General features: G+C 40.8%; 4 protein-coding genes across 6 annotated transcripts; all 4 read right to left on the reverse strand.

Annotated features, from left to right (window-relative positions):
* Nucleotides 1–732: 732 nt before the first annotated feature.
* On the reverse strand, nucleotides 733–4,652 carry LOC113145318 (serine/arginine-rich splicing factor 6-like). 2 transcript variants are annotated; one of them, XM_026331897.1, is made up of 6 exons: nucleotides 4,459–4,652; nucleotides 3,952–4,085; nucleotides 2,087–2,205; nucleotides 1,734–1,936; nucleotides 1,532–1,618; nucleotides 733–1,395 (listed from the first exon to the last, which is right to left on the reverse strand). In XM_026331897.1, the coding sequence occupies exons 1-6, from the start codon at nucleotides 4,563–4,565 to the stop codon at nucleotides 945–947; spliced, it is 1,101 nt and encodes a 366-aa protein (XP_026187682.1). In that variant the 5' UTR covers nucleotides 4,566–4,652; the 3' UTR covers nucleotides 733–944. The 2 variants fall into 2 exon arrangements, with proteins under 2 accessions (XP_026187682.1, XP_026187681.1); XM_026331896.1 differs by having other exon boundaries at nucleotides 3,925–4,085.
* An 873-nt stretch (nucleotides 4,653–5,525) lies between these two features.
* eif2s2 (eukaryotic translation initiation factor 2, subunit 2 beta) lies at nucleotides 5,526–11,038 on the reverse strand. The gene is made up of 9 exons (XM_026331899.1): nucleotides 10,909–11,038; nucleotides 8,897–9,080; nucleotides 8,647–8,747; nucleotides 8,329–8,458; nucleotides 8,148–8,248; nucleotides 7,634–7,782; nucleotides 7,421–7,477; nucleotides 7,182–7,267; nucleotides 5,526–6,787 (listed from the first exon to the last, which is right to left on the reverse strand). Exons 1-9 carry the CDS (start codon nucleotides 10,921–10,923, stop codon nucleotides 6,612–6,614), a joined length of 999 nt encoding a protein of 332 aa, XP_026187684.1. The 5' UTR covers nucleotides 10,924–11,038; the 3' UTR covers nucleotides 5,526–6,611.
* A 381-nt stretch (nucleotides 11,039–11,419) lies between these two features.
* On the reverse strand, nucleotides 11,420–17,178 carry LOC113145512 (charged multivesicular body protein 4c). Its single transcript, XM_026332330.1, has 5 exons — nucleotides 16,844–17,178; nucleotides 14,941–15,118; nucleotides 14,339–14,453; nucleotides 13,642–13,768; nucleotides 11,420–12,731 (listed from the first exon to the last, which is right to left on the reverse strand). The coding sequence occupies exons 1-5, from the start codon at nucleotides 17,025–17,027 to the stop codon at nucleotides 12,667–12,669; spliced, it is 669 nt and encodes a 222-aa protein (XP_026188115.1). The 5' UTR covers nucleotides 17,028–17,178; the 3' UTR covers nucleotides 11,420–12,666.
* A 1,167-nt stretch (nucleotides 17,179–18,345) lies between these two features.
* Nucleotides 18,346–23,979, reverse strand: LOC113145511 (vesicle-associated membrane protein-associated protein B/C-like). 2 transcript variants are annotated; one of them, XM_026332329.2, is made up of 6 exons: nucleotides 23,654–23,979; nucleotides 22,280–22,432; nucleotides 21,625–21,728; nucleotides 21,176–21,256; nucleotides 20,561–20,692; nucleotides 18,346–20,362 (listed from the first exon to the last, which is right to left on the reverse strand). In XM_026332329.2, the coding sequence occupies exons 1-6, from the start codon at nucleotides 23,709–23,711 to the stop codon at nucleotides 20,189–20,191; spliced, it is 702 nt and encodes a 233-aa protein (XP_026188114.1). In that variant the 5' UTR covers nucleotides 23,712–23,979; the 3' UTR covers nucleotides 18,346–20,188. The 2 variants fall into 2 exon arrangements, with proteins under 2 accessions (XP_026188114.1, XP_026188113.1); XM_026332328.2 differs by having other exon boundaries at nucleotides 20,561–20,743; nucleotides 23,654–23,978.
* Between the last annotated feature and the right edge of the window lie 855 nt (nucleotides 23,980–24,834).

Here is a 24,834-nt window from a genome sequence, read left to right on the forward strand (position 1 = left end):
CATCACACTTTAAATAAGCACAGGCTTAACAAAAACCCTTAAACCCCTGATCTAAACTCACATCAAACATGAAATACAAATTTAAGGTAATTTTTTTAAATCAGGGCTGCAATTGGAATAATGCAAAAAAAAAAAAAAAAAAAAAAAAAAAAAAAAAAAAAAGGAGAGGGGGGATTTATGACTTCAAAAAAAACAAATCCATTTTCAATGATAGCAAGATCTATGTACACTTACAACCCAAAGTCAACATGAAACACACCTTGTAAATACACAGCTCAACAGTACAAATTCTTGCATCGCAGTTGTGCATTTTAGTCCCGCAAGACAACACCTAGATTGAACAATTCCTTGTGAGACCAATTATTGAGGTTGTAGATCAGAAGGGAAACCGCTCCACTGCTGTAGCCAAACGTTACTTTTCTCCCACAACCATGCAGTCTGAATGGGTATCAACCAATGTTGATGCAGAATCCTGACATTAGTGGACTGTGGGAGCTTACAAACCATGTAAATGTCAGTCTGCCAATCAACCAACTCAGATGAAGTAAAAATAAAAGGCAAATTTTGTCTAGTAAAGAGCAATAAAAACAAATGTGCACCAAATCTATGGTTTAACAATCTGCTGAAATCTTTTTGGGACAAAGTGACTCAACTACCACAGGCTGCAGCTTTAAAGATGAAGACTACCACCTGTGTTTGAAAATTACTGTGAAAACTTTTTTTGGGACACAATTTAGAGGCAAAAAGTATTCCAAGAGAGTAGCCCTGTCACTATGGTGCATACTCTAATAAAACTGCATCTAAAACATGTTAAAGACAAGAGCACACTTGCAGGAGAAAAGTAGACAAGTCAGGAAGCATAAGCCAGTATGACAACACTGCTCAATATGTACAGCACAGGGTTTAAGCTCAAAAACAAGAGAAACACATCCCTTGTAGTTGCACTAATCCTGTGAAGCTGATCTAGATCTTGAGCGAGATCTTGAACGGGACTTTGAGCGAGAGGCTGAGCGTTTCTCCCTTGACTTGGATCGGCGGTCATCCTCCTGTGGGGATGGGGAACGGGAGGCGGATTTGGCGGCACGCTCTTCCTTTCCGTTTTCCACTGGGGAAGCTGAACGACTGCGGGACTTTTTATCACCAGACATCTCCTTGGATCGACTGCGAGAATCCCGCTCTGACTTTACCTTAGAACGACTCTTTGAACGGGACTTGGACTTCCGATCGGCTGAGCGGGATCGTGATTTGCGAGAACGTGAACGAGATTTGGATTTGCGGGATCGAGAGCGGGACCTGCGATTGCGTGAACGCGACTTGCTTTCCCCTGACTTAGAGCGAGACTTCCTTCCAGATCTGGAGTGGGAATGATGTCTCTTGTTGCTATGAGAACGAGACCTGTAAGGAGTAAAACAAATACTTAATTTACCAAAGTCTTAACAGTCAAACGACCCAATACACAGCCATGAAACTTTACCTTTGCCAGAACTTTAACACCTAGATGTATTTTTGTAAATATCAAATCCATCCTCACCTGGAGCGAGATCTGGAGCGACTCCGAGAGCTCCTGCTCCTATGGCTTCTGCGGCTCCTGCTGCGGGAGCGACGGCGACTACGAGATCTGGGGATGAGGCAGTCCAACAGAACTTTAGCAATGTTTAATGCAAGACATTGGGCGTGTCAGCACCGGAAACTAAAAGTATAGAACTTATTTAGTGGCGAACCAGTGTCCTCACCTGGAGCGGCTTCCAGAGTAGGACCTTCGTTTGCGGGGCCGGTCCTCCACAAGACGAATCTTCCTTCCATTGATGTCTGTACCGTCCAGCTTGTCCAGAGCCCTTTTCATGTCAGAGTGGGTGCGGAACTCAATCACTCCCTCGTTGGTGCGCTCCTTGTGGGCATCTGCGTAGGTCACTTCTCCTGCTTGACGCATAAAATCCTAAGGGTGATAGAAAATGAAAACAGTGAGAAAAACAAATGCTGCCAATCTCATTTTGTTTAATAGTGAAGCTGTGATAATTGGCTTGATCTGATGTTTCACAGCAGTTTACCAAATCGAGGGAAAACAACGGTTTGAGGTTAAACAAACCTTAAGGTCCTGCCAACTACAGCGGCTGGACAAGTTTTCCACGATGAGCCGATACTCAGTACGGACTGGTGGTCCGTACTTATCCCTGCCAGAGCGGCTCCTGCTGCTGTAACCGCTACCTTTAAAAACAACAGCACATAAAAAAAGTTAGAAACAACTAAAATGACCAAGACAAAAAAAACAACTGGCTTGGGGTATCAAATGAACACAAGGCAGTGACTTGCCACACAGAAGTCCAAGGGGGTATAAATTTGAACCTAATAAAGAAAGGAGTCCCTCTGATCCCATTTCCAAACACAAAGTTTCAGGTAAGTGATCTATAGGTCACTGTATGGGCTTGCTAAAGTCTATTTTTCAGCATTATAGAAGTTGTTCTCTGCCACAAAGAACACCACTGCATCTGTTTCCGGCAATACAAAGCCTGCCTTACTTCGGTACATCACACTGTGATGGTTTAGCTGCATAAACAAATGGACAGTGATGTTCTTTCAAGACCTCTGAACCCTGTAACACAAAAAAGGAGGCATCCACATAGGTTGCATTAGGGACACTGTTCAATCAAATTGAGTAAGAACCATGTTTTAAAAAAAATAAAATAAAAAAATACACCAAAATATTTTTGGTATTTGCTATCTGACCGGACGTCAGTGTGAAATTTTGCTTTCCTTTTTTTCCCCCACTTACAACATTTCTTTTGATTGTAAGTTCTTTACTACAGCCGATCCACTTATGTTTGCTGTCAACATAGAAACCAATGGCAATCCTCACCATCGCCCCTGGTCTATTGGCAAAAGGCTGCTGTCATCATGGCTTCCGGTTAGGTCAGCCAAGGATCAAGGGGGGGGCAAAGGTCACACACACATTGTAAGGTGAAAGCCAAGGCCAAACGGGACAGGCAGTCATCTTAGCCAGTCATCTTTAGCCTCAATGGACTCTCAGCCTCAGCCCGCAACTGGACTCTTTCAAATTGAAACATCAAGGACTTTTGTTAATGTTGAATATAAAAATATATACCAAAATAATAAAAAAAAAAAAAAAATACACATTTCACATGAAATTGTTAGTCTAGCGCTATAGATTAAGCTAACACTACGGCAGCTAGGTTTGTGACGATCACTTCTGATTAGCTTTCGTCTGTGGAGTAAACAAATTTGAAAACTCACACCTTCAAAACATGGCTCACCAATAATTACCTTCCAAGAGATATTTGTAGTCCACAATGAGAATGCCCTGTTTCAATGATACTAGCTAAGTCCAGCTCTACCTCTTAGGCTTTTGAGTTCTACTATTTGAGGGCTCCGACTTGCAGATCGTTGTTCCTTCCCAACCACAAACAAACCACAGACTGATCTAGCATGGCTCGTGATCAGTAGGAAGGAGCAAAACCCTGCAGGTCACTAACCCGTGGTCAAAACTGAGAGCAACTGTTCATTAGAACAAAATCCAGGAAAAACTAGACTGCCTGAGAAAGAAGAATACAGCTCGATCCTGGTTCAATAAGAATCTCTCCATACAGTCATGCATCTACATATCATCAGAGTAGTATCAATAGTTTTATTAGCGCAGCTATTAAGGTCTGCAAGCAATCTGGGTCATAATAGGTAGCCACGTGCAGCCACGTAAAGCATTAACATGGGATTCAAAACTTTAGATTAAAACCAATGAACCTGGAAATTAAATCAACGGTAAGGGTCAAATGTGTATAATGTTAATCTTAAACTGCAAGTTTGTTAATCTGCGCCAGTGTGAAATAAAAACAGCTCTCTGTGCAGTCCACATCGACACCTCACCCCAAGGGAAAGGGGAAGAGAGGGTATCTTGTAATAGACTGCACTTACTGCGCCCACCACCCCAGTAACCCCCACCGTAGCCATCTCGATCTCGCCGCGGGCCCCGGGCATGTTCGACGATCACCCGCTCCCCGCACAGCTCCTTCCCGTTCAGCTCATACACGGCGTCATCGGCGTCCCGGTTATCCTCGAACTCCACGAAGCCATAACTGAAATTAAAAACAGGCGTTTTAAACACATAAAACCCATAAGTGCATATGTTGAACCACCGTGTTGGAGCTACATCTGGTTAGCACGGGCCGCTAGCCCCGCGCTGTTGCGAGCACAAAGACGCCATGTTGGCCATGCGACACTCGCCACTCGGGTAAGACCGAAGTTAAAGAAACAACATTTAAATCCACAAAGGTAATATCCCAACAAAACAAACACACGGAGTTAACCTTATTGACCTGTCTGCAGACATGTTTTCTGTGTTTTGAAGTATGAAACGTCCTCGTCTCGGCTCTGGCGTCGTTAATGTGAATAATAATGTGGCTAGGGAATCTTAGCTAACCCGCGTTTCAATCCCCACCGAAAACTCACCCGTTTTTTAAATCAATTTCCATGAGTTTTCCATATCCGCTGAAAAACCGCTGAATGTCTTTCTCACGGACATGGTAGCTCAGTCGTCCAATATAAACGCGAGGCATTTTTCGCCAATTTTTGTTGTTTTCTAGACTGTTCTTTGCGACAGCTCGTATCCGCGGCTGCTCCGAGCTGTGTGCGCGTCTCTGCCAAGAAATAATCTGCGCCTGCGTACAACCAGCCAATCAACGCGAAGCGAACGATACAATACATCCGGTAGGGAGCTTCACAATAAAAGCTCTTATCAATTTAATCACACGATTAGCAGAATAATCATTAGTAAAGCTCCGCAGCCAAACATTACTTGCTAAAAACAGTCAAAACGTTTTTCTTGTTCTGTGATAGCTATTATGATGCAGACATTACTACGATTTAAAAAGGCAGATACATGTTTAGTAATATTTACCAAATTTTGCCAGGGGTAGGTAAATTTATGAGCACTATATGTTAATGTGTTGTTTTCCCACAACTTTCTGGCACGTCATACACTGAAAGATTAATCAATTAATAAATTAATTTTCAGATGCACTAATAATGAAAATGAATGTTGAATTCAGCTTTGCAGATCTCCTATGATGGAATAACAGTGCCCTGCTTATTACTTAACACAATTTCATAAAACAAATAAATATATATATCATTTTTAAGAGAGGATTTAGGAATCCTCATAGCTTGCATTGTACTGGCAAACTATAATCATTTAAATTATGTAGATTCATATAATGTTGGTAACTTTGTCAAAAGTGGTGATCCAGTGTCAAGTACAACCCTCAGAATGTCTAAAATGTCTTTAACTGCTACACAAAACATATGTAGTAGATGAGTTTCTGAGAACCATACGGATGTATTATTTGCAAGTAGCTCATACAACTCAAAGAAAGTAGCAGCATCCAGTTGGATTCTGATCTCCCAATATTCAACAAAGAGCATATACTACATATACAAATTGTTGACTGAAATTACACAAAATATTTTTTCGCACAATAGAAGTTCTGACAAGGATGTAGGCACAAAGAGAGCAGTAGTGGAGAGAGAGAGAGTACAATATTTTATTTTTGTAAAAACCATGTTTTAAAATTATTCCAGCTACACCCTCTTATCCACATTCTTCTCAAGCAAGAACAGAACCAACATCGCATATCCAGAATCATTGGACTGAAACTCTTTATATCCTGGCTAGATTGTGGTCCACAATTCCTGAATCACACATGTAAATAATGGCCTGTGACAGTCTGTGTTAGGGGACCCGGCTTTAGCTCAAGAACCTGCTCTTCTTGGCAAAAAGCATTTTATTAATTTTTACATCATTACTCAAACCTTCAACAATTGAGAAATTGTGTTGATCTAAATTTCCAAAGTCAAAGACATACAGTTGAAAACTTCTCATCAAAAGCTCCGAAACACTTCTCTTCTCTTGTACACTTTTCTATTGAAGTCACAAGCAAGAAGGTGCTCAAGCCCTAGTAGTTTGACATCTTCTGCTATAGATGTCTAAGACTTCCAGCATGTGCTCCTGTTGGGTGGCTTTAATTTTTATCTTAATTTTTGGACTGGCAGTTTTGTGATTTAGAGCCAGACTTCAACCAGGAACATAACCTTTAGTTTAAGCAATGTTGAACTGCAGAATAAAGAAATGACCATGAGCTACAATGACACAATTACCACAGCAACTAATCTCTTGTTGTAGATCAACTTAGCGTAAAGAAATATTCATGTCTGGTGTATGTGAAGTGGAAGAAGAAAGTTGGAGGAAGGATCCAAGCCATGTTAAATCAGGCTTTTCTCGCAGGAATCAAGAATCACAGGAAATGGGGAAAAAATAAACCTAAGATGTTGAGGATTCACAAGCCAGACCGCAACTCAAATGTATCCAACAGTGTATGTGGCACACATCATCTGCTTCAGTGCCTGAACTCCATCTGTGGGCTTTAGATACTCTCTCACTCCCTGCTTGGTCAGGCCATAACAACTAAACAACTGCCAAACCCTCCCGCAGTTCGATTCAGAGAGTCCTTTTTACGAATCAAGTAGGCATCCAACCCCAGTTTCGGCCCTTCTGAGGGGAAAGGGAAGGGCGAGAGAGGTGGGGGAGCCCAGTTTTGGTGGCCTCTTTAGTTGGCTTTGGCGCGGAGCTGCGCCCTCTTGCCCGTCACAGCCTGGAAGCCGGTCTTGATGCTGGCGACGGAGCAGCGGGAGTGGCACGTCTCACACTGCAAGAAATAAAGGCGAGTGTCTTTCTGCAGGATGGTTTCTGGGGAGCGGCAGGTGTGACACGTCACATATTCCTCTGTAGGGGTAGGAAGACGGTTATTAGCATCACATTACACACAGGAGTTCATTACAGTGTCTGGTGACATTACCTGTAGTCTGTACTTCTTCCCAGGACCTGTTACCAGACACTTTGTAACAGTGGTGGAGTTGACCTTAAAATTATAACTGGCCTGATAAATCATTTACCATAACATAATAAAATTCTAACCTGATTTGATAAGAAACGGGTTTGAAAGGTCTGCATTGACTAACGGCTCATGACACAATATCCGGTGTACCCCCCCCCCCCCCCCTTTCCCTTTCTTGAACTTTTACCATTTTGCATTTAAGTGTATTTGTAAAAGGTTTTAATGTCATTCTTAGACCAAAGCTTGGATGAAAACTGAATAATGATTTGAATTCAGACTTACTGATATATCTTCTCAACACATTTTCTATCTGTTTCTGTTGAAATCTGCCTTTAATCACAAGTTGGTTATTTCCATCTATGGAACCACTGTTAGGAGAAAAAAAACAAAGCAAAAAACACTTAAAACTTTGAAGCGTGCACAGAAATTTGTCTTTTCATTTGAGATTGACAACTTCTGCCTAAAACTGACCCAGGATTGAGTTATAATTCATTAATTCCATTATTGATACAAAAACATACCTCGTTCCCAGCTCAGCCAAAAGAAAAGCGAGGAGATGTTTAGGCTGACGATGCAACCTGACAAAGAACATGAAAGGTCAGTTTGTAGATGACACAAACCACTTGACATCACCTTTCACTGAAAAGGAAGAGCTGTGTGACAGAAGGCTTCAATCTGCTGGGCTGGTTTCAATCAAACTCAGCGTTTATGAGGTGAGAGAGTGGGGTGCTCACAGTTTGCAGATATCTGTGAAGTTGACGAAGGAGGTTTTCTTGGTCCCCACTCGGACCACCTGAGGAGGCTTCATCACAAATTTCCTCTTCTCTCCAGCTACCATGTCTGGGTTCTTCTCCCTCATGATGTTGAAGACTCTGTTCAGGAGCTGAGACAGACATGCCACAGAGTTATGCCAAATGTAGGCAATGCTCACTGCTTTCACATCAGGATAACATCCTAAATGTTTTAACTGTTAATTCTGTGACAGGTTTTCAATATAAAACAAATATCCACATATAGAGATACTTTTCTCCTTTTCCATACATTGCAAGTAACTTTCCTTACCATTTGTGAATACACAACAAAGTGTGATGTTTAAGTGGATGACAAGACTCTGCCAGATGTATATTTGGCAAATGCAGTGAAACAGATGCTATCTCCCTAAAAACAAATAAGCTGTCCCTCCTGATACTGGTTGATGGCTGTTGGTTTGTTTGGGCTTGTGTGTGTTTGTGTTTACAGCTGACCAACCTCATCATAAGTGTAGTCTCTTTCAGAACCGGCCCAGGCTGGTCCTGTGGAGGAGCTAAATGAGATTCCATCGTTGTTCTTTCCCTCATCGTCTTCCAATGCTGGAAAAACATGATAAAAACATTATTTGTCTGTCGTTCAATAGGTTAGTTGCTTTAAAGACGAGGTAACTTATTCTCACCGTCGTCCTTCTCCAGCAACTCTCCCTCATCAAAGTCCACTTTCTTTGACTTTTTCTTTTTGGTAGGAAGCATCAAGTCTAGGTTGTCCTCCTCCAGGGCCTCTGTCTGTTCTCCTTCAATTTTCAGCTCCTGGTTTGGAACAATAAAAAGTGATATTAAACAAGACAATGATGAGCCCTGCATCAGTGTTGTTAAGGTAAGATGGGAGAATTACAGGAAAACAACAGGAACAATTATCAGAGGATGGAAGCAAACAGAAATGCAAACTACAGGTGATGAGAAAAAATGCTGCAGGTTGTGGTTTAGCAGCGACTGACCTTTAATCCCTCCTCAATCTCATTATCAAATACTTTTTTGGGTTTCTTCTTCTTTTTCTTCTGGTTGAAGAAGTTCAGGTCATTCAAATCATCAGATGGCTCTAGAGAAGATGCAACAAATGCAGTTCAATTCACAGCATAATTCAGACAGGCAGCTAAATGGACAGTGTAACATCCCTCAGGAAGATAGAGTTGACACCGAGGCTTAAAAGTAAGCCTTCATTGAGAACATCTCTATTTTCAATCAGACCTTTCTTCCTGCCTTCATCCTCATCTAGATCCATCTCCTTGTCATCCCCAGCTTCTGGTTCTGCCTCCTTCGCCTCCACCTCTTTAGCTTCTTCTCCTCCCATCCCCTCTCCTCCTTCCTCATCCAGCATGAAGGGCTTCTTCTTCTTCTTCTTTTTCTTGGTCATATTGGGATCGAAAATCATCTGAAGGAGAGAAAAACAATAAAAAAAATAAAGAAAAAGTTTTACAATAAAGACATTATGGCGAACGTGACTGAGCTGTGACAAGTTTTCAGTTTTTCAAAAGTGTGAAATAATGCCCAGTTCAGCAAAGACCATCTGATAGTTACAGAACACATCCCGACACTTTCAGCGTCAGCTGGTTTGCACACTGGTCCCTGCTGAAAACATTATGGCCACAGTGTGAGTTAGGGGCTAAAACTTTTGTAGTTTGCTCAGCTAATTTTAGCTTTTCCTAGCCTTGAACACTGAATACTGATGTTTTAGTTGAGGCAGGTGTTTGTTTCATTAATCCCTTTTTATTACATAATCAATTCAGTGTTATTGGCTGGATGATTGCGGAGCATTTTCAGTGTGTCTGTCTGTGCTTATTCAGACTGCTCTGATAAATCAAAAATATCACCCTAGTGAAAATGGAGTGACACCTCCTCTGCAGACTGCTGTATTCCCATATATCAGGTGACTAAATCTAAGAAGATTGCAGGTTCAAATCCCGTTCGACACCAGCTTCTTTCCGCAGGGAGATTGCAGGTTCTGGCCCTGTCAATGTGGGTTCTTTCTGGGTACTCCAGTTTCCTCTCACAGTCCAAAGACATGCAGTTTGAGCTTAGGCTAATCTAAATTTCCCATAAGTGTGAATGTAAATGTTCAGCCTCGTGACAGACCGCTGATCTGTCCAGCATGTACCCCGCCTCTCACCCAATGTCAGCTAGGATTAGTTTCCGGCCCCATGCAACCCTGAATCCCCCAGGATAAGTGGCAGATGATGATGATGATGAATGGAGGGAAGTAACTAAATCTGAATCTAAATTAGCTGTTTAACATAAGAGTAGCTGTCAACTACGTTTGTAAGGGAATATTCATTTCAGCAATTTTTGAGCAAATCAACCATTTGTCTATTTTTCTCAAATGTGAGGTTTTGATCCGTATGGGAGAATAAACTGTCCATGTTTGACTATTGGATTATTTGTTGGACAATAAAAGAGAAGTGAAGATGACATTAAAAATGGCAATTTTACCGATTAATCAAAATAAAACTAAAATTGTTACTTACAGCCAAACGTCTTAAAAAAAAAAAAAGAATATTGTCTTTTAATTGGCACAACAGACACTTTCCAGATATTCAATGTTCTGAATAGATACAGTTGTGAAATATAGCAGCGACTTACGTAAGTAACTTTATCATATATTTTCTTGTGTTCGGGACATTCAAACGATGAAACACCGAGACGACGAGTGATCTGAATCATGGCTGTCTCTTTCTGGTCATCGCATCCATATGTCATCACGTTAAATGGATCAGGGTCAGAGATAAACTCCGATATTGAAATTAACTCCTAATATCGCTGACCGGCCTCCTGGTTCGTTGTGTACCATCTCTAGCTTGGTATAACGTTATGCAGTGAGAAAAACCAGCGCTAACCTTCAGCCTTTAGCTTTTTGTTTCAGGTTGGGAATATTAACCGTTATCGGCCAGTGCTAATGCTAATGCTAACTCACGTCAGCCCTTCAGTTTCCGTTATCCAGCCGCTATGATAAGGCGGACTAATACGATACACACATAATTAATAGTACAGCCACACAATGTGACAAACTGTTATACAACGGTGGACTGAATATTTGTGTCATGCTGAGCCGCTCGGGCCGTCGTTAGCTACATGGCTACAACCATGTGAGAGCTGCAGCAGCGCCCAGGCCCAAAGTCATCCTCAGCTCCGAGCCCATCCAATAATTCCCTTAAATTCCGCCAACAGGTGGACACACGACCCTAACCGAACACCAGCGGACTCACCTCGTCTCCTGACATGTTCGCGGACAGAAGAATGACTGAGCTCTAGCTTCTTTTTGAGTCGCTCTACCAAGCCTACACTTCTGCGCCCAAAATTTCTTGCATCAGCGTTGAATCCGCAGTGCGCAGGCGCTGAGACGCCAAATTCTGACGCAATTACTTCGCGACGGCACGTCCCAGCTCGGGGCATGTTCAAGAGCTTTAAGTTACACAACCCGGATTATTGCTAAATAATAATAACTTTGCATGTTTTTTTTTTTTAAATTGTTCACTAAAAACGGACAAATTAACAGCTTGTGTCGAATGTTATTTTATGTTATCCTATGTGTTAAGCTAACATAACACTCATTTGCCGTTTCCAGCTTCGGGAATGTGAGGAATTACTACTTTTCCTGAAAGTGAACTAAATATCTTTGGGTTTGGCAGCATGGTTAAAGTTGACCAACTCTGAAAGTGAATACAGTGACGTCGCACAGTAAAAAAAAAAAAGTTAACAGATCAAGCTTCCACTACATTAAAAGAATTGAAAAGTTTTAATGATTTTGCAAATAATATTCTCATCTGGATAAATAAAACATAGAAATGCAAACATGCTCGTCCATCTGTCCTTGTGTTAAGTTTTTTCATTATGTAAAAAATGTACATCATGACTTTGAAAAACTAAAGAATACACTCTTTAAACCCCAAAATGCTGATGTTGTAGACTGACTATAATGTAATCTTTTAAAAACCGCCATCATCTTCTGGATGCATTTATATGAGGTGTGACAATAGTTTATCATTATTATTATTACTATTATTTTATTATTATTATCATTTTAACATTATACAATTTGAAACAACAGAAGGACTGAGACAGACAAAGCAGGATGAAAGTGTTAGGATAAACATCTCTCTTTCTAGCCGTGCCTTGTGATCTGTATTGTGATTTTCCCATTGCTGCATGCTTCACACAACCTCTCAGTGACTGCAGAAATACAGTATATAAAAACACACACATTTGGGATATTTACACCAAAGAACAGGAACCACTGTGGGGGAAGCCACTCAAACAGTGGCAGGAGGTGACTGGGGGGTGGTGAAAAGAAGAAGAGGTTTGGATTCTGGCAAAAACACAGCTCAAAGGTGCTTCACCCAGAGCATGCTCAGCTGTTCATAAGCAGTTAACAAAAAAGAAACCAAAAAAAAAAAAATCAGGGCGTTTAGGACTGTTACTGTGTTAACAAGGGGAGGGAAAAAAAAAAAAAAAAAACATCCAGCAAGTTTAACGCAAAAAATACAGATAAATATGTGAGGACTAAGCTCCCCAAAAAATTCCCCTGTCAGCGAATAACGTTAACGCCACACAGCCCATATCACTAATCTGACAGCAGGTCCATTATCTCACCATATAGCTCATATTACTACACTTTATTATGAACTTGGTGGGTACCCAGTACAACGACCATGAAGTGCTAGTAGTTGTATTAAAATCAAGGGTAAAAATATTAGGTGACTTTGCCAAAGTACAACAAAACTGCCTCAATAAAAAAAGCCCCCGACTGGCTCATTTCCGCTGAGCACTAAGAAGTTTCTAGATTTATGTAGTGATAAGGTGTGGGGAAAAAGAACTACAGCATTTTTGCTTTTTTGTAGTGTTACATAAAGTAGACAGACAGCACTCCTCAGACACACAAAGTATTCATACACAACATCCTATCAGTCCATTCATTCCTCCTTGTTCCTTTCTCTTCCCTCTCTGCTGCAGGTGTGATACTGTGTTTACATGGCTTCCATCGCCCAGCGCTGCAGATCCTCCATGTCATCCTCATCCTCCTCTTTCTTGGCTGGAGAGGTGAAAAGACAGAAATGAGAGAGAGGCAGTTATATTAGTTATGTTTAGCCGATCACAACTAGATTCCAGGCGTCTATGGAGACTTTACCAGAGATTTGGGCTCTTGTTTTGGCATGATAAATACACCTACATAGCAAACATTTAGCTTAGCTTAGAATAAAAATGGGAAAGTTCTACCATGGCTGTAACCTAAGGTAATATACTCAGTCTATCAGTGTCTTTATAGCTCACTGTTTAATATGTTTGTTTAATCTGCCCAAAACCAAAGTTAAATGATAGTTCAGTGTTTTATGTGAGGATATGTGCTGTTCTATTTCTTGGCTGTGAGGAATTCCCAGTGGAGACTATTGAGGTTACTGGCCACCAAGAGAAAATAGTCCAGCGCTTTAAACTATTGCATTGTACAATCAAGAAATAATGTGGCAGGTCGATTTTTTTTTACCTTTGAATAAAGCCAGGCTAGCTGTCGCTAAGCTGTGCTAAATAACTGCTAGATGTTGCCTCACACCAAAGATGCTCATTTTTCTGGAAGTTCAAGTCAAATTGTGCTGACTACTAATAAAGGGAAGCAATAAGCCTTTGCCACTCATTTACCAGAAGAAGAAGAAAATGGTAAAAACACTGCTAGTCAGAAATTTACGTTAATGTGCTAAAATAAATAAATATATATCTAAACGTTGTTCATGAGTCCCAAACATCAAGTCCAAGTTGGGTTTCAAGTCTGTTGAGTGTATGCAACTTAGGTGCGACTCCAGTCTCCTTCTTTACATCATACAGAAGTTAATGGACAGGTGTGAAAAGGATCTCAATCACCTAACCCTAAATGAGGATATTTCCCATAACGTAACATGTTGCTGTCACACTCAGAGGTTTGTTGTATTAGTCTGGTATTAGTTTCTTACCAGGTTTGGAAGGTAATGAAGTAGAAGGCACGTTGGGGAGTGGGACATTCTCTGGTCCCCCGATCTCCAGCAGGTTTTTGTCCAGCTCTTCTTGTTCCAGCTCCTCCAGCTCTGCCATCAGCTCATCCTGAGAAAGAAAGCAGTCCACACTAAGAATGGGGATGAACACAAACTAACTTATGCAATGACATTGATCTTATGGTATAAAGAATAAATATTTAGTGTGGAAAAAATTGTCTCTGTAAGTTAAATTCAAATATTTCAAGCAAGTTGACTGAGAATTTGAGAAGGAACTAATTCGTGCTTTCTGCCATATTATTGCAGGATGACTGAATACCATTAGTTTTGTTGCAGTCAGGCCATGAGTAAGAGCATTCAAAAATAAAAGCTAATTAGACAGCCTAAATGCCACAGTGTTGACTCAAGAATGAAGCTGACCTCTGTTACATGAGGTTAACTTTGTGGAAAGATGCCAAGAAACAGTGTCTAAAAGGACCCACCATTCACTGTGTTCAGTAGGGCACAAAAGGTTTGCAACATCAGCATGAAGCAATAAATACAGTAAACTGTAACTGACAGTAACTAAGGCACTAGCCGACATAGAACTATCAGTTTACAGCAAGAGGCAGTTCAGAATCAGACACTGCAAACTTCCCACATGTAAAAATCAAATATGGTGTCACAAGGTGTCACCAACCTCATCAAACTCTTCTCCAAAGACAACAGGTTTAGAGATGGCGTCAGAGATTTCCTGGGCCAGCTCCTGCTGCTCTGTAATGTCCTGCATCAGGTCATCCACCTTGTCAATATCCCTGAAACAAGAATGAAGTGAGGAACCAAATCTGAGTAATACTGAATGTACTAATAGAACTTCTGACCAAGGCTAATTTATCATTTACATAGACACCTAAACATACAGCAATACAAAGATAACCAGCAGGAGCAACCACTGATGTTTTCTACTTAACCTGTAAGTTTAGCAGAGAACTGTATATGAATGCCTGTGAGTATATGGGCTTGATACTTATCTTTTTGTAACTCCAGCCTGTTAGACATTCACACAATATTCATTGCTGATGGGTTTGGATTACGAAGGTATTAGTGCATAGGGATCAAATCTCCTGTATTACTTTATGAGCAAAGCATATTCGTACTGTTTTGTCTATCGAGTTATAACAAACAATCTTTTGACTATCCTCATAGTCCCATGAAGGCAATTAAGAAGCAGAGGGCTATAAGTATACTATTTTGAATAACAAGCTTCAGTCCAGTCCAAATCGACTGGCTGATTGCTCTTACATGTTTTCATGTGCAGACTTCATGGCCTTGGCAGCGAAGCCCATGTTTTTTAGCACTTCAGTGTTGGTGTTGGCGTTCTCCAGAGCCTCTCTCTGGAACTCAATGGTCGACAGTGTCCCGTCAATCTGGGCAAGCTGCTTTTCATATCGCTTCTTTCTTTTCAAAGCCTGCAGAGCCGCTGTGGGGAGATGATAAGAGGAAAATGAGTTGGAACGGATATGAAATAGGTTTATTGCACAGAAATGTAATTTACTGAAAATGAATCATGGAGACTGGATTACTCCTAAACAGACCAGTCACATCATGGCAGGCTGAATAAGAGGTTAAACATGTACAGCGTCAGTCAGCACAACGTTGTATGCTCTGTGCAATTAGTGTGATCCACTACTGACTGAAATCATAAATAAAATGTTTCCATACCTACATAAGATTATCATCATTGTGACAGCTCAAAAAATAAGAAGAATTTAATATAGTTTGCAATGGGCACTTGGCAAATGAGATGGTAAAACTGGAAAGTAGATCTGAATCAGCCACATAACCACAAGCACAAAGGGGTTGGAGCAAAAACTGCTGGGATGACTCACTGTGTGTACCTTTGTGGAGTTGGAGAAGCAAACAATTAGACTACAAAGGGGATGTACACAAAGTATGCATGTACTATTCTTTTTCATTGGTTGCACTGTGATGCATGTGACGGTGATTCTTCATGTAATGAATAAGCTAAATTATTACGTGTGACGGGGTGATATAGATTTAAAAGCAATATTACTCAATAAATATCAGTCATACAGGCAGGAAAACTGTGCTCCCCAAAAGAAGAGCACCACTGATTTTGTTTCAGATCAAAATTTTACCTTAATGACACTTTGATGGATACCAACGCTACTGCACATTACACTCAGGGTATTCACTGGCCCAGAGAACTGTTCCTACTATTTTTGTTGACCCCATGATCTTTACTGCAGCAGTACAAGAGCTTTCCCAAGAATAAGAATGACCAGCTTGCTGTGACAAACTGGTAGATTCATGCTCCTTAGACGATGAAACACTTCACACGTCACTTTCGACACTGAGCTTTTTTCTAACACCAAATGTCAAACCTCTTGACTTCCTTGTTCTAGATGAATCGTCCACATCTATGTCTTCATAAACAGTCAGGACGGTGTCGTCCCTATAAGAGAATCATGTTTTGGTCAAAAAGCCTCCAAAGTAAGAGGCTGGTGACAGACCTATCGTCGTACCAAGTTGTGTCTGCAGTAAAATGGCTGGTGTTTGTGTTTGTCTTTGTTTGATCATGATCCTTTTGGAACCATCTGTAATGTGATGTGATCACTACCTGCTTTCATTGTCTGCTTTTAAATGACTGCCTGAATGTGCATGTGCCTTTTTATTCAACCAGTCATTTTTGTAGTAAGTGTCATAGACTGAGGTCTAGATGTTTCCATATTTCCCAGATGAAGAACAATGGAAGGTTCACAGGTGGTTGCAGTTGTTTTCTGACATTATTGCCTTATGTAATAATTTATCAGGCAGCTGCTGATAAATACAGACTCCTGACCGAGGGTCACACTCAGTGTTATCACGGCCTGTGAACATGTGAACATGTGAAGCTCCTTTACTCAGCCCACAGTCTGTCTACCTAACTAACCACACCTTTTAAAGGCGATCTTCAGACGTATGTTAGAAAAATGGCCTCAGTGACTCCCTTGGTGATAACAACCAGATAATCAAATCTGGCACTGGAATAACTAAACATCCAGGTGTGTCGGGTATTACCTATTGCCAACAGTGAAACAGCTCGGGGAACTTAGCCAACTTAGCTAACATGCTAACACGAAGCTCTACGTTATAAACCAGGCAGTTTGGCTGTGAAGGGAAGAATCACGCCACGATCTCTCACCTCTTTTGTTTTTTGTGCCGTTTTTCTTGGCGATCTGCAGTTCCTGTTCGATCTTTTTCTCTAGAAATTCCTGTTTCTTGGTTAGCATCTCCTCCGTCTCCCGGAGTTTCTGGATAGCCTCCTGTGGGCTCGGTCCCTTACCCCCTTTTCCTCCTCCTCCGAATATCTTCCCAAACAACGACATATTTGGAATACTACCGCACACTGCCTATAAAAAACAAACAAACCTGCGAATTACTGCGGACAGCCTGGCTACCTCGCCGCTAAGCTTCGCTGACACTTTAGCCTGAACCTGGGGGATTGTTGATGTTTTTCTACTTCCTGGATAAGGCCCAATGACGTCACACCGTCCAATGGCTTGTGGGCGTGGCTCGTTGTCTCTCTGCCGCCACCTGCGGGACAACAACAGTACTGAAAAATACTGCAGTACTTTTAGTGTACAGTACTTTATTTTCTTTGGTGCTTTATTATTCTGATATTTGATATTATCTCTGCTTATCTACATATTTCAACCTTTTCCCTCTGTCGTTTATTTTCTGCTTTTGCTCTCAGGTTTATATATTTCATCCAGTGACAATGAGAGCAATTTTCTACTGCACGAAAATTTATACTTTTTACTCAGCTAAACTTATTTGACATTTAATTACATTAAATTACTACAAGTTAAGAGTTTTGCATTCAAAACCTACACAGGAGTTTATTAGGAACACCTAGCAAAAACGAATGCCGCCTAACACAACACTCAGGTCATCATGTTCACTTTTCGTTTAAATCATTTTAGAGAGGTGTTGGTTCAAGAACATAGTAATTCTGGATGTTGTAGTTTGTGTTGCTGTTGAATTGTATTGTGATATACTGACAGATGTTTCTCTAATCACTGAGGCTGGTCTAATTAACATAAATATAAACCACTATTTCCTCCATCCCTGGCCTTACTTGAGCGATGTTGGTTTAAAAACTACAGTTCCCAGCTGTTTAAGGAAATTGTCTAAAAATTAACCAATATACCTGTGACCCTGCTTTCAAGATTTATCTATTTACCAATTGACATGGTGCTAAGTGCAACAGATAACTACAGAAAGCACTGTTAGTTTTGGTCTTTTATGATTATTAAAAGTATATACACATCTGGGAAGGATCTTTAAAAGGGTTTTAAGGGAAAACATATACTCGATAAATAACCATATCTTTTAAACCCTTCATTCAATTTTATCCACTGAATTTGCAATGAGAATAATAAGCTCCCACAGTAGTAGGCCCACTCCATATGAAGACAGAGCAGGTTAGTGAAGTGTTCCTTCAATCCATTAAAACCCATTTAAAACATATTATTTATGACTTTCTAAATTAGCAATTCAGCACTAAATACCTCATATATTAGACATTGGCTTAGTGGATGAGCACCATATTTTGCTATACTAAATGTGCAGCTACACACATGCACCATATTCTGTTCAAAGACTGCAATCAAAACTAGAAAAAAAGCAAGATTTTGACAACAGTTGGGGGTTTATGTATTTTAATTCATTATGATGCTACATGATCATTGGTGGTTGTTTAATTATTCCCCTCCTTTACTACACTATGTTAATAACTTTACCAGTTATCTTGTGAAGGCTTTTTAATTTTCTGTACATACAAAAGAGTATCCAATTACTGCGTGATTATATTACTGTGTGACTGTATTTCTGCATGTGTGGTCTGAAGCGATGAAGCCTTTTCTTTTCCTTTGATGTAGTGTGTATTCACAGGTCAGTCCTCCTCCCGACCGCCCACATTCTCACGCCTCTGCTCCCTCAGGCAACGAAACACACAGATATTTATTCTTTTTCTTTTTTAAAACAACCGAGCTCATGGTCATGTGATAACTGAGATAATACAGCTGTGTTGTCTCAGTTACCTTACAACCACAAGAGCACAACAGGAGACTAAAGAAAAAGATGATCCAAAGGAAACAAAACACACACGAGCTGATAAACCAGACTGACGATGGTCCCTTTTGAAGACAGTAATTATTTTGTTTTGCTAATATAACGCCAACACTCAGAAAAATAATCAGAATAAATCCAGGTCATTTCATGCAGATTGCAGAGTGAACACTTGAATATAGTGCGAATGAATATCATAAACAACAGAAGCATTGTGGCTACGTGATATTATAAGGAGGGAAAGCAAACAAATGCTGTAATACACTAGAGGATGTAAATACAATACTTCATGGAGGAAATGAAACAAGGCCAAATCTATTGTTACATACTGTAGATTTTAAAAACATCCCAGTTGGCTTTGCAAGTTTACGGCCTTAAGGGGGAAAGTTAGGTCTGAGTTTAGGTCTTAACTGGGAAAATCTGAAGCCCTGAACTCATTTACAGTTTGGTTTTTGAACTAGATCTCTCTGTAGCATAAATTCCTCATCATAACTTTGATTTTACTGAGTCATAATTCTACAAATGACCCTAAATTGGATTTACAGAATTTTATAACCAGGTCAATCAAAACACCCCAGGATTACTGCTGTATACTGGAATTCTGTTCCGATGACAGTTTTTGTTTAAGCAACCCTCTTCCTTCACTCTAAAACAGCCTGTGAGTTTATAGTTTGTGGTCTCATCACATAAAAACATCCACACGCAGCAACATTAGCCCTCCCACAGGAGGAAAACAAAACAAAACAAACAAAAAAACATCAACAAGTCTCACACACACACACATTACACACACACACCTTGCACTGGCTCACTTTTTTTTTTTTTTTTTACCACATACTGTTTAGAAGACAATATATAGACTTGAGTCTAGAAAAAAAAAAAAGTCTTTCACTGACCACTCGTGTTCACCTCTCCTAGAAGATCATCAGCAATAAGTGGAAGAGTTTAGCAGAAGAGGTGTGTTAGAGCTTTCTTACACCATGTGAGTGAGAAACTCAAAGACTTAAAGAATCAATGAAAGACTTGAGACATTCAGTCAGCGTGAAGCCACTTCCACACACCACTAACTTAACTGTGCAAGTTGGGGAAGATCGTTTGGGAAGGAGGGATGGACGGAAACATTAGAACAGAGGTTGTGATTATTTCCAAAAAAAAGGAAGAAAAGAAAAAGAACAGGGCAACACCAGTGACAAAAACACTCACACTCATGGTTTAACTTGGAATTGCCTTTCTTGGTTTTCTTTCTACACATTAAATTATTTTCCATCCAGACAAACCATCATGATATTGCCTTAAATGTTAAAAAACAATAAAGAGAAATCAACATAAACCCAGAAGACATCCCTGTTGCCGTCATTAACACGTGTCCTCCCGAGCACGCCGTCCCTCCATCACTGTGCTGTGTCCGTCTGTGTCTCTACAGGGCCAGCTTTCCAATGATGACACCAATGACAAAGAAGAGCACGCACAGCGCCAGGACACGGGTGCTTAGGCCTTCGTCCCTCATGGCAGAGGTCGCCATGGCGGAGGAGGAAGAGGAGTGAGAAGCAGCCAGTGATGTCACCTTTCTCTTCCGCAGCCCGTCGTCCTCCTGCGATGAGACAAGAGGAACCAACATACAAGTCCAAATAGGTCAGGACACAGTCACACACTGATGCAGAAGTAAAACAGTCAGTTTGTTGTTAAATCTTCTTCTGCTTTTCTGTGTAAGACAAAGCAGGTGATTGTAGACAATACAAGCCTGAGAGAAAACACAGACAGATTGCCTCTTTGCACTTGTGCGCCTCACCCTGATCTGTTTGTTTTCTTCCCGTAGCCTCTGCACCTCCATCTGCAGCCTCTTGCACTCCTCCATGATCTTCTTCACCTCCCCGTCATCCAGCGAGGCGCTGGCTGACTTGGGCAGCGCAGAGTGCTCAGTCTTAACAGAGGAGGTAGAGGAAGACACAATTTTGTTGCTTTCACTCTCATGCTGTAGAGAGAGATTTAGGGTGGGTGAGGACAATGGGGTGAGAGTTGAGGGAGAGGAAGGAAGGGGATGAAGAGACATGCAGAGAAATGGCAGGGAGTGAGATGAAAGTACAAGCAAATAAATCATAAATGATTAAATAAAGCATGTAATGGGTGATCGAGTGATGTGTTGTTGACGGTAGGAGATAACACCAAGCAAAAATGAGAATAATAAACTCAAAAGAAATATGTGATCTGAATGTCTCAATCTAACTTTAAGATTAGAACCACTGGCTCTAAAATGGCAGGAATGAGTTATATAAACCTGAAGAAGATGCAACAATTCTGGGTCTGTAGATGTGACAAAGATGCTTTGATACCTGGGAATTAGTAAATTAATGTATACAGCAATGCAATAAATGGAATTTTGCAAAAAACGTTTCCATGGACTTACAGTTTTGTCATTTTCTACTGGCATCTCAAATGTACATCTCAACTTTGAATCCATCAGCTCTTCAGGCTTCGCCTCCTTCCACTGTGGATGACAACATCAAGAGCGGGGGAAAGTTCATACAGGGATCCTTCAGCATCAGATCTGTTTATTTTATCTTTCATGTCACTATTTCAAAAGTTTATGGCCTAAAGAAATCATCTTCTAAAGAACTGCATTCACAGGAACATTATAAATGTGTGGGTTCATCCTCATATTTCAAAACAGCTTTGAGATAACAGATGTAAAGGGCAAAATTCAAGAGTTCATCTGAGTTGCTGCAGGTTCTCAACAAGGTAGTTGTTTAGGGAAAACTCAGGGTGAAAAAGTCAACTGTAATTAATAATTACATATTTAGAGAATTATCCTTTGCTGAATATAGTCCCAAGTCATATTTTCACTCCAGTACTCACAACTCCTTCCATGTCAGTCATGTCATAGGGAGCCAGCATGGACTGCACCATGAATTTGTGTTTACTCTTCTCATTGGGGTCGTAGTCAAAAGGCTGTAGCATAACTGTGGACATAAACAATGACAAAACGAAGAGTCAGAACATTAGGGAGAGACTAACTTCTTGCACTGCAACTGTAACAACTATGATGGGACGTGCAAAACAGATAACAGTCAAGTTTATGATTTGAGTTACATAGTTGTAGAGTAAGATATTACTCTAGCCTCATTAAAAATTGCATTGGCTGACTTGTGTATCAGTACATCCATTTAATCATATGAAACTAGATAATAATCATGTTGGTTATTATGATAGCTTCAGATGAGTTTAACATTGTTTCCTCTTTGTTTAGAAGCTGCAATAAAGTGATATAACTTACTCAAATTATTTCAGTTTGCCTTTTTCCCCCAGATGCCTAGCTCCAACTCAGGCACGTCTTATGAAAGCCAATATAAATAATCACCTTATTAAGGCACTAAGTAGAATATACAGGTATCTGAAATTACCCGTATCAGTCAGTTATCTGAATGAGACGTAAAAAAACACTTTGTTTGGATTTGAACGTTCACAGCGATTATCACCTTTGCTGCCAGAAGAAGCAAAAACATTTACAAACCAGAAACATTGATGGAGGTTCCAGCATCAATGACGCCACTGTTTGGGCGCACACAGTATCTGCGAGGTGCAGTTGTCTTGACTTTGAAACACACATTTCTCTCTGTGGGGTTGGTGAGCTTCAGAGTGGCAGTGATGACATCTGTAAACGGGCCTGAGGAGGACACAGAGAGGAATGTCACAGTGCGTGAATTTACAGACTTATCTTGTAGTTTGGGGACCGGCCTGCCAATATAAAAACTTCAGCAAGATTTATTTGATAAACTGAATACACGTGTTGTGTATCTGCAAGGATTAAATATGTGTGTAGTGTTTTTGAGAGACTCCACAGAGGCTGCTGTAAACACTGCATATTAAACATTAAAACGGTGCCAGAAGAGCAGCAAAGTGTGCAAGCTTTTATTATTCATGCCCCGCCCAAAGCCAAAAGCTGGATGCTGTAGACAGGCCAATTTGAGACACACAAGTGCTCGTGTTTTCTTGTCGGTTGCATTTAGACCCCCCTCACCAAGAAAACTGGAAAATTCAACCTATTAACCCTTAGTGATGTGACTGTGTGATGAGCCAGCAGTCTCTAATCAGTGACATTGTGCAACAGAAAGTGAGTGGGTGTATGCATCTTCTCCTGGTTTGTCTCTGCAATCAAAGCTCTGCCATAATCATTCACTACAGACTGATCTCATCACCTTAGGCCATCACTTGACCCATTTCTACAGCAGTATCCCACCCAAAGGCAACTTGTCTCCTATCCGTGGCACACCAGACCAGTCTGCTTGTTCATAATCGCCCTGGCTGCTGGAAACAGAAGAAGCTGAGAAGGAATTCAGGCTGCACAGTGAGAGCGAACGACAAAGCTCTGGATCACAGCTCACATATTATAATACCGTGAAATAAGCATGGAAACAAGGCCGGGCAGTGACACCCTGATCGTAGAAAATACTAGAAATCCCACTTCTTAGCAAGCTGCTGCTGGTCACAACACAGAGAACGACTATTAAACCAAACCGCAGTGATGCTCAGGCCACCAGAGGGTAAAAGACACCGAGCAGATGAGTTGTGGATTTGAGAAACGGCCCGGTGGGCCTGCCCTGACGCTGCAATGACAGCTAGCTCTGTGACGCGCTAGTCAGGTTAGCTCAATGCTACCTAGCATCGTCGCACAGTGTCGTTTCACCTGTCATCGCCACACACCACGCAGACCCCAGCTAATTATGTTACAGCTTAAATATCCGCTTTAACACCAGCGTCAACAAATGACAAACAGCAGCAAACGTGGCTGCGCTACGGGGAAGCTGATACGGGCTACACTGGCTATCGTCCACGGCTTGTAGGTTAGCTACCTAGCCCCTGGCCCTGCCCTTTGCTCCGGCGTTACCTCTGAATTTCAGTTCGTGTTGTGGCTCCAGCACCAGGACTTGTTCTGGTCTGGCCATGTCCCAGAGCTTCTTCCTGTCGTGACGGGGAGGAGGACAACTGTTTACCGCAGGTAGCCCGGAGAGGTCAAGCAACTAGCTTTCCGAAAAACACCCTGGCCGCCCACTGCTTTTTTACAAGAGGGAAGGAGGAGGAAGAGGAGGAGGATTACAAATGCAGCACCGCTCGGCCTGACTGGCTGGCTGGCTCTCTGGCTGGCTGGCTGGCTGGCTGGCTAACGTGCTAATGCTAACGGTGCTAGCAGCGGAGGGAGAGACTGGCAGGAAAGAGGCGAGTGACGTCGCAGCGGGGGCGGAGCGACGCGTTACGAAATGATAGGAGGAAAAAAAAAAACAAATTATATTTAAGCGACACTATTTATTTATTTTAGTGACCTTTTTGATAAACATAGCACTTTACTACGCTATGAAATGTTCATTCATATTAAATCCTTCCCCGTTACTAATGCAGAAAACTCACTTTTATGTATATAGCATTTATTTTATTTTATTCTAAAATTGTGTACATACTTCCTATCTGTATGTATGTTTGCACCAGTCACCAAGACAAATTCCTAGTACTGTAAAATATTCTTTGCTGTACCTGGTAATAAAACGTATTCTGATTCTGATAACAGAGAATTTACTTTATTTATTAATGCTATTCCTGATGCTCTATCCATGTTCAGTTTTAAGAATCCCTTAGAGTTAAACCCCTTTTTACGCATGTACCTTACCAATGCTTCTCAAAGTTTCTGCACTATCATGGTAAATGTGGTTTCTGTGAAAATGAACTTGAATCTTTATTACATATGTTTTAACAGTGTTCACCACACTGTAGCAAAATTTTGGGTTCAACTAAAGATTTTGTACATTGTAAAACTAATGAAAACATTGAGATAAACTGTAAAACTGGTTTTATTTTTATAGGCAACTTATTATGGTAAATTCCATATACATAAATGTAAATTTTCCAAGACTTGGCCCAACTTTACTGCTTTTCTACGTGAGTTTCAAATGTATATTCAATCGTTATCACTCATTCCTGGAAATTAAATCCTTCCACCCTGTTAGTCCCCTATTTAGTTCATATGATTTCTGCTACAAAATCATTAAATACAGTGTGTAGTTTTCCTTCTGTCTG

Source organism: Mastacembelus armatus, chromosome 7 (assembly GCF_900324485.2).
Source record: "Mastacembelus armatus chromosome 7, fMasArm1.2, whole genome shotgun sequence".
NCBI lineage: Eukaryota > Metazoa > Chordata > Actinopteri > Synbranchiformes > Mastacembelidae > Mastacembelus > Mastacembelus armatus.